This window comes from Haematobia irritans, chromosome 2 (genome assembly GCF_050003625.1).
Source record: "Haematobia irritans isolate KBUSLIRL chromosome 2, ASM5000362v1, whole genome shotgun sequence".
NCBI classification, from domain to species: domain Eukaryota; kingdom Metazoa; phylum Arthropoda; class Insecta; order Diptera; family Muscidae; genus Haematobia; species Haematobia irritans.
This window is the reverse complement of record NC_134398.1, coordinates 96,807,842-96,820,916: the sequence shown is the minus strand read 5'-3', so window position 1 is coordinate 96,820,916 and position 13,075 is coordinate 96,807,842. Positions and strand designations below refer to the sequence as shown.

At 31.9% G+C, this 13,075-nt stretch overlaps 1 protein-coding gene across 2 annotated transcripts in view; it reads right to left on the bottom strand.

Moving 5' to 3' along the window:
- The window catches only part of Ror (Tyrosine-protein kinase transmembrane receptor Ror), a 64,081-nt gene extending 58,572 nt beyond the window's left edge, over positions 1-5,509 (bottom strand). The window contains exons 1-3 of one of the 2 annotated variants that reach the window (XM_075295650.1): positions 5,490-5,509; positions 5,054-5,093; positions 4,851-4,993 (exon numbers count right to left, since the gene is read on the bottom strand). In XM_075295650.1, coding sequence (XP_075151765.1) covers positions 4,851-4,993; positions 5,054-5,092 — 182 coding nt within the window. In that variant the 5' untranslated portion in view covers position 5,093; positions 5,490-5,509. Of the gene's footprint in view, positions 1-4,850; positions 4,994-5,053; positions 5,094-5,165; positions 5,352-5,489 lie in introns of those variants that run through there. The other variant, XM_075295649.1, reaches the window with a different exon arrangement.
- Positions 5,510-13,075: the final 7,566 nt, after the last annotated feature.

Genomic DNA, 13,075 nt, shown 5'->3' with positions numbered 1-13,075 from the left:
ATATATATATATATATATATATATATATATATATATATATATATATATATATATATATATATATATAATATATATATATATATATATATATATATATATATATATATATATATATATAATATATATATATATATATATATATATATATATATATATATATATATATATATCCCGGAGGTCAAATCTGGAGAACGGCTTATATGGGGGCTATATAAAGGGTGATTTGTTAAGAGCTTGATAACTTTTTTAAAAAAAAAAACGCATAAAATTTGCAAAATCTCATCGGTTCTTTATTTGAAACGTTAGATTGGTCCATGACATTTACTTTTTGAAGATAATTTCATTTAAATGTTGACCGCGGTTGCGTCTTAGGTGGTCCATTCGGAAAGTCCAATTTTGGGCAACTTTTTCGAGCATTTCGGCCGGAATAGCCCGAATTTCTTCGGAAATGTTGTTGTCAAAGCTGGAATAGTTGCTGGCTTATTTCTGTAGACTTTAGACTTGACGTAGCCCCACAAAAAATAGTCTAAAGGCGTCAAATCGCATGATCTTGGTGGCCAACCTACCGGTCCATTTCTTGAGATGAATTGTTCTCCGAAGTTTTCTCTCAAAATGGCCATAGAATCGCGAGCTGTGTGGCATGTAGCGCCATCTTGTTGAAACCACATGTCAACCAAGTTCAGTTCTTCCATTTTTGGCAACAAAAAGTTTGTTAGCATCGAACGATAGCGATCGCCATTCACCGTAACGTTGCGTCCAACAGCATCTTTGAAAAAATACGGTCCAATGATTCCACCAGCGTACAAACCACACCAAACAGTGCATTTTTCGGGATGCATGGGCAGTTCTTGAACGGCTTCTGGTTGCTCTTCACTCCAAATGCGGCAATTTTGCTTATTTACGTAGCCATTCAACCAGAAATGAGCCTCATCGCTGAACAAAATTTGTCGATAAAAAAGCGGATTTTCTGCCAACTTTTCTAGGGCCCATTCACTGAAAATTCGACGTTGTGGCAGATCGTAAGTCTATTCATGATGAAATGTCAAAGCATACTGAGCATCTTTCTCTTTGACACCATGTCTGAAATCCCACGTGATCTGTCAAATACTAATGCATGAAAATCCTAACCTCAAAAGAATCACCCTTTATAATTATGACCTGATGTGTACCAATTTTTGCGGGGCTGTTAGAGACAATATACCAACACCATGTACAAACAAAGTTAATATACCCCCCATCCTATAGTGGAGGGTATACAAATGAAATTAAGACCAATGGTGTTAAATGCTAGTCAGAAACTGCTCACGCCGAAATAAATTTATGTTTATATTATAAAATTATTTATGTATGTTTATACTCGATTCCACGTTCTACTTTTGTTAGTTTTTGAATTCCTTCTACAATTTCAAGCTTTTATACCAAAATCAGGTTTTTGTTACAAAATTGTTATTTTTGCAATAAAAAAAATAATATTTTATCGAAAAGCTCAGTCCATTTCGTTTTATCAAGCACTGTACTTTTCTGGCTGTAAATCTTTAATATCCTACATTTCGAAGTTTCATTTAATAAAATTTAATATAGCAGGGATTGAAACCACGACCCTTTGCATGCAAGGCGGACATGCTAACCATTGCTCAACATGGCAAACAAATGTGTTTCTGTTAAATAATGTTTTGTTTTTTATGCTATATAAATATAACTTATAACGATAATTGTCTATTGATGACCATAACAGCTACGTAGCCCAGAGGATAGTGTGTTGGCTTACAAACTGTATGGTTCTCGGTTCGATTCTCCGTCCAAGCGAAAGGTAAAATTTAAAAAAAAAATTATAAAATTCAATAATTTCTTCAACATTTGTATTATAGAGAATTGTGCCAAGAACTAAAAGATTTCGTGGAAGTGAAAATTATATGAGGGAATGAGCACAATCTTCTTTGGGAGAAAATTGTTTCAAGCATATAATATTTTTGGGTTCATAGTGCTTCCAAACATATAATATGTTCACATAAAACGAACATAATCATGTTTTGGCAGTATCCAATAATATATGTGCTTCCTGCAAAATATGTTTGGAACATATGTTATATATTATATTATCACATATATTAAGTAGTTTATGAGATATTTAGTATTTTAAGTAATTCAAAAAATTTTCTGAAACTTCTTCTTCTGGCCTCACGCTCATATAACTTGTCCTCCCAAAGTAAACAAAATTTCATTTTAGTTGTAATTTCTGAAATTTTTATTTTTGAAATTACAAAAACAGTGGGATTTTATTTTCATTTTGGCACAATATAATAGATTGGCATAACCTTTCGTTATATCGATGAAAGGTCAAAATCCCTACACTACACACACTTCTCATGGGCTGACACTAATATAACATGTTCTTACAAAAACAAAGAAGTAATTGCTTACGAATTTTGGGCTAAGTTACCACCAAGATTATTTGGTAACGAGTTATTGCTTGGTTGTGGCTAAAGGCTCATGTTCTATTGTGTGTATTCTTTGACATAATCCTTTGACATATTTAATCCTACGAGTATGTTGACATCGGTATTAAGTACGTTTTTCGCAAGCGAAAATTTAAAATGACCACTTTTTTTGTTACCTTCCTTTACTACACCCACAGAAATTTGTTAACAGAAACAGCAGAAAAGTCTGCTATAACAGTAAAAACTCTGCTGACAAAAGGAAAGCAGGCCCTGGTTGCAAACATTGTCTACTATTTTTTATGCTGCGATTACACTAAAACGTGTTTTAGTTTGGATGAAAAAATAAAAATGTCAACGCAATTAAAACAATATTTTATATATTATGATTATAGTATTTGCCAAAAAATCCGAATATTTATCAAATTGAGGCATAACAGCAAACAAAAAGTTTGCTGATCGCATTTTATATTACAGTGCAAAAATATACCAAAAACTACTTTTGGTTCTTAAATAGGCTTTGGGAAAAAAATTTATAACCTAAAAATTTTATAATTTGTTGTTCGTTAGACCCTGATGTACAAAAATATAACAGCAGACATCAACTGCTGTTTTTAGCAGACTTTTTTCTATGAGTGTATGCAATTGTTTGTTAAATGAACCAATTATTTGAACTGATACTTTGCAAATTATGTTAGTTTTTGCTCGACTATCTTTTCCCAGTTATCGGAAATAGTGTTCTCCTCTTTTTCATGAATACTGATCGGAGTTTTAGTTTCGATTGTTGCAGTATCGCGTGTCGTAGCCGCGCTCTGAGATTTATCAATGGTTTCCCCATTACGGAGCAGAACCGCCAGAACCTGAAAATCCAACAGCAGTTTTTGGCAGACTTTTCTAGAGAGTATGTTTTGTTTTGAATGTGGGCCTTAATCAATTGTTTAATTTGATTATCCTTTAATGTACACCTTATTATATTTGCGGCTGCATAATCTTCTTTCTTTCTTCCGTCATAGATATTAAAACCGTTTTCGGTTCAATAAATAGCACAGCTCAGTTTCGGTTAGAAATTGTGGACCTATGTTGGGTAGTTTACAAGTCCTTGTCAAATCAGATACTGATGATTAAACTTACTTGAAAAATATTGTTTTTTACACAGTCTGGATAAATATATAAAATACCTGTTAGACGAAGAAAATAGGATATACGAGCAATTTTTGTTGCTTAAGATTTAAGAACAAAATTCGACCTTTTCAAGAAAAGACTTTTTTCAATTTCGATAGTTAGGTTAGGTTAGGTTAGGTTATGTGGCAGCCCGATGTATCAGGCTCACTTAGACTATTCAGTCCATTGTGATACCACAGTGGTGATTTCGATAGTTGATTCTTATACTCTTTAAAAATGAAAAATAGAATGTCGATAGTTGAAAATTCGACCGTATAGCGAAATTATCGTATAGTTTTTAAAAATTTACGAATTTATGTGCTACAAACTTCGACCTAGTACTGATCTGTTTTGATTTTAAATAGAGACTTAACTTGTAACTCTAATGCTACATTCGGAACGTTATGATCTAAATATGAGTCAATGAAAAGCGGGAAATAAAATATTCCTTCTTTAAGAAGGGATACTAATTTGATAAGATTTACGCAGTTTGTTTATCAGATTCTAATCACATAAACGATTGTAGGAGGAAGACCTTGTATCTTGAGATATGTGTCTTGAAAGATGGTATACAACGAAGTTGGTATACAACGAAGTTATTTATCGGTAAAAAAAAAAAAATGGTTCGAAAAAAAAACCTACCAAAAAACGGTTCGGAAAAACAACTGTTAAACCCAGTTTTAACAGTCAATTTCTATTCTCTAATTTTATTTAAAATTTATCATTAATAACTTGAATTACTTCCAATTAATGAATTTAGCATCTTTACTCCACTTTAACTCTTCAAGCAAGAACTGTTGTTTTTAATATTTTAAGCCTAGTTATCTCACTCCAACTGAATGATACTCTCTCTCGTAATATTTGCTCATAAGTTACCATAATTTAATTAGTTCACTTCGGTTTAGCACTTCAACCAGCGATCCTTGAAAGAAACCTGTTACATACTTTAAATCTGAAACCTGTCTTTGTTTAATTTACTTGGCATTTTTACATTTTCCGAGCTTCGATAAAATCGCATACAGTCTACTTTCAGAAGACCGAGCCAGGAATTTGTACAACACCTACCAAAAAACGGTTCAAAAAATACCTATAAAAAAAAACGGTTCGGAAGATTGATCCTCATGTACCAATATTAATGGTGTCTTAGAGTTGTGTTCTGAGCAAAGGTTTTACCGCAATGTTCGCATATATGTTTTCAAGAAGCGAAGTCAAAAATAGCACTATTTACAATTGCTATTCTATTCGACTACTTACTTCGAATCTTTGATAACTCCATATGCTGACTTTAACCTCTCTTCCAGTTCCTCTATAGAAAGGTTTGGTGGTATAAATACGTATCCTTGCAGAAAATCTTTGCATATTGTTCCATTGTAGTACTGACATATTCCCGGAGGTATCTAAGAGTAAGAAAATACACTATAATTTCAACACGACGTTTGAAAATGTTGTACTCATACCTCACTGTTGACATATCCTTTGTTAGATTCACCAATCATCCTATAAAATATTTATGGTTTAATAAACATACGTAGGCATCGTATTTATATACATATATCCTTGCGTATTTACATATATTTCATTTTAATATCCTTCGCTGAAATCCCATCTGGTACAAAAGTATAAATTGTAAGTAGTATCAAAAACATTTTCTGTTAATGTGGATTAATTTATTTACACCCTATAAACGAGACATTCAATTTTGTATACTAAACTACCACTAACCCACCCTCGATATTCAACCCTTAATAATTTGTTTTCATTTATAGCTACGATTAGAGATACATGGGCCGTTCAGACACACAGGATATATTGTACAAATGTTACAGGATTTGTAATAAGTTCTATTTTTTCACGATTACTTTTCTTTAATAATCCATTTTAAGGAATACAAACTTTGTCAAAATTAGCTTTGGGCTATTCCCCAACAAGTTATAATAAATTTTGCAACAAATATGTATAATTTTATGCCTCTTGATTGCTGGTTCAGCTTTCACTTTAAGGTAAGTACTATGTTCGGTTTTCGAGTTGAAATTTTCGCGGTTACTTTATTACAACGGTTCAATATAAAGCAGATAAATTAATCCTCTAGATTTCGGCAAGACATTTTGAGAATATGTTTGATTTCAATTTTAATTTTGATTATTTCAGGAAAAGTAATCACGAAAACAATGTGATTTTCAACTCGAAAACCGAACATAATACTCACCTTTAGCGGCTAATTAGTTTTCACTTTTTTTACAAAGTCAACATAGGTATTTCGTTTTTTTGTGCAGTTTCCTAAATAAACACCGCTTAAAGGTGGGTATTAAGGTCGAATTTAGCCGCTAATTTTCACTAAAAGGTGGGTATTAGGTTCGAGTTTAGGGTAGGTACTATGTTCGGTTTTCGAGTTGAAAACAACTTTTTTTTCGCGATTACTTTTCCTTAAATAACCAAAATTATAAATGAAAACAAACTTATTCCTGTAAAGTCTTGCCGAAATCTAGAGGAACAAGAAACTACGCATCAATTGAGTTAATTTGTCTGCTTTATATTGAACTGTTTTAATAAAGTAACCACGAAAATTTCAACGCGAAAAGCGAACATAGTACTTACCTTTAGCCGCTAAAATCGTCATTTTTTCACTAAAGTGAAAACCAAAGGTGAGTACTATCGTGTATGTTCTGGGTTTCACATGAACGACTTGCAGTGAATTGTTCCCGTAGGGGTTGTTCTGCATGCAACTTTTCACCTCACAGATGGGAGAACTTTGCACGGACAATTTTTTTATTGCATTCGTCTATATTTGCAAAACGAAGGATTTAAAACCAAAGTAAATTATTTATTTTGAATCTATCATATGTTTTCTATGTGCTTCATAAGTATTTGATGATAAAATAGCACAAAAGACCTCTTAAAAACAAAATTTAAAAATGTATCACAAATTGTCCAAGATTCCCCTCTCACTTGTTGCAAAAAAATGGTGATTGCTTAAAAGCAGCTGATTTTGTGTAAAGGTAAGTACTATGTTCGCTTTTCGCGTTGAAATTTTCGCGGTTACTTTATTAAAACAGTTCAATATGAAGCAGATAAATTAACTCGATTGACGTGCAATTTCTTGTTCCTATATATTTCGGCAAGACTTTACAGGAATATGTCTGTTTTCATTTATAATTTTGTTTATTTCAGGAAAAGTAATCGCGAAAATAAAGTGATTTTCAATTCGAAACCGAACATAGTACACACCTTAAGTTCGAAATGACGGTGTTGCAAGAGTTTGAGAAAGCGCATTGAAACTTTTATAATTGAGAAAAATAATGATATTGCTTGTTAAGGTAAGTACTATGTTCGCTTTTCGAGTTGAAATTTTCGCGGTTACTTTATTAAAATACTTCAATATAAAGCAGATAAATTAACTCAATTGATACGCAGTTTCTTGTTCTTCTACTTTTCGGCAAGACTTTACAGGAATATGTTTGTTTTCATTTATAATTTTGATTATTTCATGAAAAGTAGTCGCGAAAATAAAGTGATTTTCAACTCGAAAACGGAACATAGTACCCACCTTTAATTGTTAACGAATTTTGTATGAAGACGATTAGTCTTACATTTAAAATAAAAACAAATTACTTTTTGAATCAAATCAAATAAATGAAAACTAGCGAAATTTTTTCCATTTGTGGTACTTTATTTTATTTTCGAGTTGAAAAACTGACGTAACTCGCGTAGTCAGTATTTTCATAACATGGCGCCATTTGCAATGTGAATTAAGAAATAATTTATTTATTAAACTGATTTTTGTGAATTTATAACACAAAAGTGGATCTGATTATTATTTAAAAATGTAGTCTGATGATTGATAAAACAAAGTATAACATGGAGTTGTATTTCCATAATAAACTAGCAACAATGTCTAGCCGCTCCCTACTATATGATAGAATATAAATAATGTACATATATAACATGAAATTTAAACACAAATGTTAACAAAATAAAAGCTTTATTTGGTGAATTATATTTTACAATCGTTTCATTTGTACTGGGCATCGGGATAATAAACACAAAACATAATTTAAACAAAAGGAGGCACTGCAATTGATGTTTCAAAACAAGCATTAGCACTTCAACCAACATGTATAGTACCGAGGTAGCAATGAATGGAATCACAAGAATTAATTGCTATGTTCTAAAAAATAAAATGCAGCACTGTAAAATTTATTTTTATAATTCCAAAGATATTTGTAAAATAACTTCGCCTGCTTCTTCTTTTTCAAATTATTTATTTTGTATGCGTGTGTGTGTAAATCGAGCCACTAGTTGCCTGTGTATATGTAATAATTTCGTGACATTTTGCGATGTTGTCAATACATTTCGATGAAATTAACGCGAAAAAGTTCCAAAATGGATGTTTTTTTCCTTCAAATTATATTGTCAACACTATCATTTTCCAACGCGAAACAATGATTGAGTGGAACTTTTTTCGCACCAACAAACAGAGTACCGGCCTTTAGCCGCTAAACTCGAAACTTAGTACCCACCTTTAAGGTGGGTATTAAGTTCGAGTTTAAGCCTAGTACTAAGATCACGTTTTCGCACGAAAAACTGTTATACTCCATAAAAAAACGTTAAGACTAGTACTAAGATAACGTTTTCGCACGAAAAACTGTTATACTCCATATAAAAAACGTTAGCGCGGAATAAAGCGAAATCTTTGTTTTGAGCATTTTCAGACACATATTTATACAACCCTGGATTTTCGCACGAAAAAATAGGCAGGCATATTATTTCGCATAAATAAGTTATCATCCCTGGGTTTGAGACCCTACACCCAGGAAACAAATTCGTTGCCTCAACCGAATTATTTGCCAACCGAAAGCAGGTGGTTCCATCAACTATCAATGATATCTGTCAGCACAACTAACATTTGGCAATTGTAACTACATGGTAGTATGTTGGATCACCTTTGCATTGGTTGTCGCAATTTCATATTAATTGTTTTGTTTGTTGGTGCAACCGCTATCGATTTTCTTTACTATTATCCTAACCAAATTCTAATATCAAATGAAAGGGCAGATTATATTGAGATTTTATTAATTTATTACAAGATTTACAATCATAATAAACTACGAAAATAAATACAAAAGGTGCTAACAACAAAGGCTTTGGATCTACATATATGTGAGATCAATTTACATTACAATTTACAATTTTTTATAGGTAATGTTTGTATACCAATGACAAATGCTTATTAGGTTGCAATTATGTGGTCAAACTACAGAACCTAATTCAATATATACTTGCCAGAAATTTCCTCCTTAAGTCTCTAGATATAAATACAGATCGACTTAGACTCTTCCTGTATTCTTAATACAATAAAAAAGCTCGCTTGCCGTAAAAAGTATTTGTGTTTGTTGGTGTATGAAGCCTGCAATTTTTATGGAAACTTTTGTAATACTCCTTTTTTATAAATCGGTGCGATACTTACCTGAAGGCAACTTCTTTTCTATGGGATCAACTTTATTCAATGTATTGCGGACTATTATGCTGTTCCCCGTTTTGCAAATTTTGTAGCGTCATACCATTTACCATGTCGATGTTGATATAAATATTTATTTGTTGCAACAACTACCTTACGCCCGTCCTATAATTGAACTAAGATTCTATTAGTATACTCAAGTTTTGGTTGTACCAACCATTTGTTGATTCCCATGATGTAGGTCTCACTATGCTGGTGGTTAGCTCAACAATTTTATGCAGCATAAAATCAAATTTATCGGCATTGGTTATTGTAACCAATTGAATGGTTATGGGAATTTCGTTTTGATCCTGTGAACTTTTTTATGGTCGTGTTGAATGTATAATGGGGAAAATAATCAAAACATTGTTCTTGTAACAAAAAATAAGTTACTGACATCATTTCCTCATTGTAATTATCGAATTGCAACCAACCATTTATCTGGGTGTATTTACGTAGATAAGGTAAGTACTATGTTCGCTTTTCGAGTTGAAATTTTCGTGGTTACTTTATTAAAACAGTTCAATATAAAGCAGACAAATTAACTCAATTGATGCACAGTTTCTTGTTCCTCTAAATTTTGGCAAGACATTATAGGAATATGTTTGCTTGATTCATAATTTTGATTATTTCAAAAAAAGTAATCGCGAAAATAAAGTGATTTTCAACTCGAAAACCAAACATAGTACTCACCTATAGATGAAGATATTCGTTTTTCGCAGAAACGAACTTAGTACTAAGCATTAAGGCCGGTACTCTGTTCGGTTTTCGCGTTGAAACTCCATACAAAACCAAAAAATGCGAAAAATTTGCGAAATTTTTTCCATTTGTAATACTTTGTTTTTTTCGTGTTGAAAAACTGACGTTTATAGCACGGCGCCATTTGCAATGTGAATTAAGAAATAATTTATTTATTAAAAACTATTTGTGCGGGTTTATAAATCAAACACGGACCATATTTTTGTTCCGAAACTATACAAAGGATCAAAGGAATAGCAGATCAATTGCCCAAGGAAAAATAAAATGTTATTTTGTAAAAACAAGCAACAACCACCAACTTAATCCAATATCGCTCCCTGTAAAATAGCGCTCCAAGCTACCTAAAAAAACGCCGCTTTCTATGTGCGAAATAATGATTTCCATAAAAATTTTTCGCAAGAATGAACATAGTACCGGCCTTTAAGGTAAGTACTATGTTCGTTTTTCGAGTTGAAATGTTCGCGGTTACTTTATTAAAACAGTTCAATATAAAGCAGATAAATTAACTCAATTGATGCGCTGTTTCTTGTTTCTCTAGATTTCGACAAGACTTTACAGGAATAATTTTGTTTTCATTTATAATTTTGATTATTTGAGGAAAAGTAATCGCGAAAATAAAGTGGTTTTCAACTCGAAAACCAAACATAGTACCCACCTTTAGACGCTATAGCTGAGTACTATGTTCAGTTTTCAAGCTGAAAACCAGCTTATTTTCACGGTTACTTTTTTTAATCAATTAATTTCGAAATATTAAATTGTTCGCAATCAATACATTGGACCTTTTCCATCCATAATTTAAAGAGACTAGATAAAAATGTTATCGTCTTCATATATATTTTTGCACTTTTAATTTAGTGTTTTGATGAAAAACTCGAACATAGTACTCACCTTAAAGGCCAGTACTCTGTTCTGTTTTCGAAACTCCATACAAAACCAAAAAATGCGAAAAACTAGCGAAATTTTTTCCTTTGTGATACTTTGTTTTTTTTTTCGGGTTGAAAAACTGACGTAAATCGATAAGTCAGTATTTTCATAACATGGCGCCATTTGCAATGTGAATTAAGAAATAATTTATTTATTAAATTGATTTTTGTGAATTTATAATGCAAAAGTGGATCGGATTATTATTTAAAAATGTAATCTGATCGATTGATAAAACAAAGTATAAAGGCCGGTACTATGTTCATTCTTGCGAAAAAATTTTAAGGAAACCATTATTTCGCACATAGAAAGCTGCGTTTTTTTAGGTAGCTTGGAGCGCTATTTTATAGGGAGCGATATTGGATTAAGTTGGTGGTGTTGCTTGTTTTTACAAAATAACATTTTATTTTTCCTTGGGCAATTGATCTGCTATTCCTTTGATCCTTTGTATAGTTTCGGAACAAAAATATGGTCCGTGTTTGATTTATAAACCCGCACAAATAGTTTTTAATAAATAAATTATTTCTTAATTTACATTGCAAATGGCGCCGTGCTATAAACGTCAGTTTTTCAACACGAAAAAACAAAGTATCACAAATGGAAAAAATTTCGCAAATTTTTCGCATTTTTTGGTTTTGTATGGAGTTTCAACGCGAAAACCGAACAGAGTACCGGCCTTAACATGGAGTTGCATTTCCGTAATAAACTAGCAACCAAGATCTAGCCGCTCGCTACTATTTTGTAGAACATAAATAATGTATAAAGGCCGGTAATTTGTTTGTTGGTGCGAAAAAAGTTCCACTCAATCATTGTTTCGCGTTGAAAAATGATAGTGTTGACAATATATTTTGAGGGGGAAAACAGCCATTTTGGGACTTTTTTGCGTTTATTTCGTCGAAATGTATTGACAACATCGCAGACTGTCACGAAATAATTACATATACATACGCAACTAGTGGCTCGATTTACACACACACGCATACAAAATAAATAATTTGAAAAAGAAGAAGCAGGCGAAGTTATTTTACAAATATCTTTGGAATTAAACAACTAATTTTACAGTGCTGCATTTTATTTTTTGGAACATAGCAATTAATTCTGGTGATTCCATTCATTGCTACCTCGGTACTATACATGTTGGTTGAAGTGCTAATGCTTGTTTTTGGAACATCAATTGCTGTGCCTCCTTTTGTTTAAATTATGTTTTGTGTTTATTATCCCGATGCCCAGTACAAATGAAACGATTGTAAAATATAATTCACCAAATAAAGCTTTTATTTTGTTAACATTTGTGTTTAAATTTCATGTTATATATGTACATTATTTATATTCTACCATATAGTAGGGAGCGGCTTGATATTGTTGCCAATTTATTATGGAAATACAACTCCATGTTATACTTTGTTTTATCAATCATCAGATTACATTTTTAAATAATAATCAGATCCACTTTTGTGTTATAAATTCACAAAAATCAGTTTAATAAATAAATTATTTCTTAATTCACATTGCAAATGGCGCCATGTTATGAAAATACTGACTACGCGAGTTACGTCAGTTTTTCAACTCGAAAAAAACAAAGTACCACAAATGGAAAAAATTTCTCTAGTTTTTCGCATGTTTTGGTTTTGTATGGAGTTTCAACGCGAAAACCGAACAGAGTACCGGCCTTAAAACATGAAATTTAAACACAAATGTTAACAAAATAAAAGCTTTATTTGGTGAATTATATTTTACAATCGTTTCATTTGTACCGGGCATCGGGATAATAAACACAAAACAAAATGTTAACAAAAGAAGCACAGTAATTGATGTTGCAATGATGTACTATCCCAGCAAAAACTCTCATTAAAGGCCGGTACTCTGTTTGTTGGTGCGAAAAAAGTTCCCCTCAATCATTGTTTCGCGTTGAAAAATTATAGTGTTGATAATATATTTTGAAGGAAATAACAGCCATTTTGGAACTTTTTCGCGCTTATTTAATCGAAATGTATTGACAACATCGCAAAATGTCACGAAATGATTACATATTCATATGCAACTAGTGGCTCGATTTACACACACACACACGCATACATAATAATTAAATGGAAAAAGAAGAAGCAGAAGTTATTTTACAAATAACTTTGGATTTAAAAAATCTAATTTTACAATGCTGCATTTTATTTTTTGAAACATAGCAATTAATTCTTGTGATTCCATTCATTGCTACCCTGGTACTACCCCAGCAAAAATTAGGTAACCACTTCTCATTACAATTGGCATTACCAGGAGTAAAGCTGTCATTACACGTTGCATTAAATTG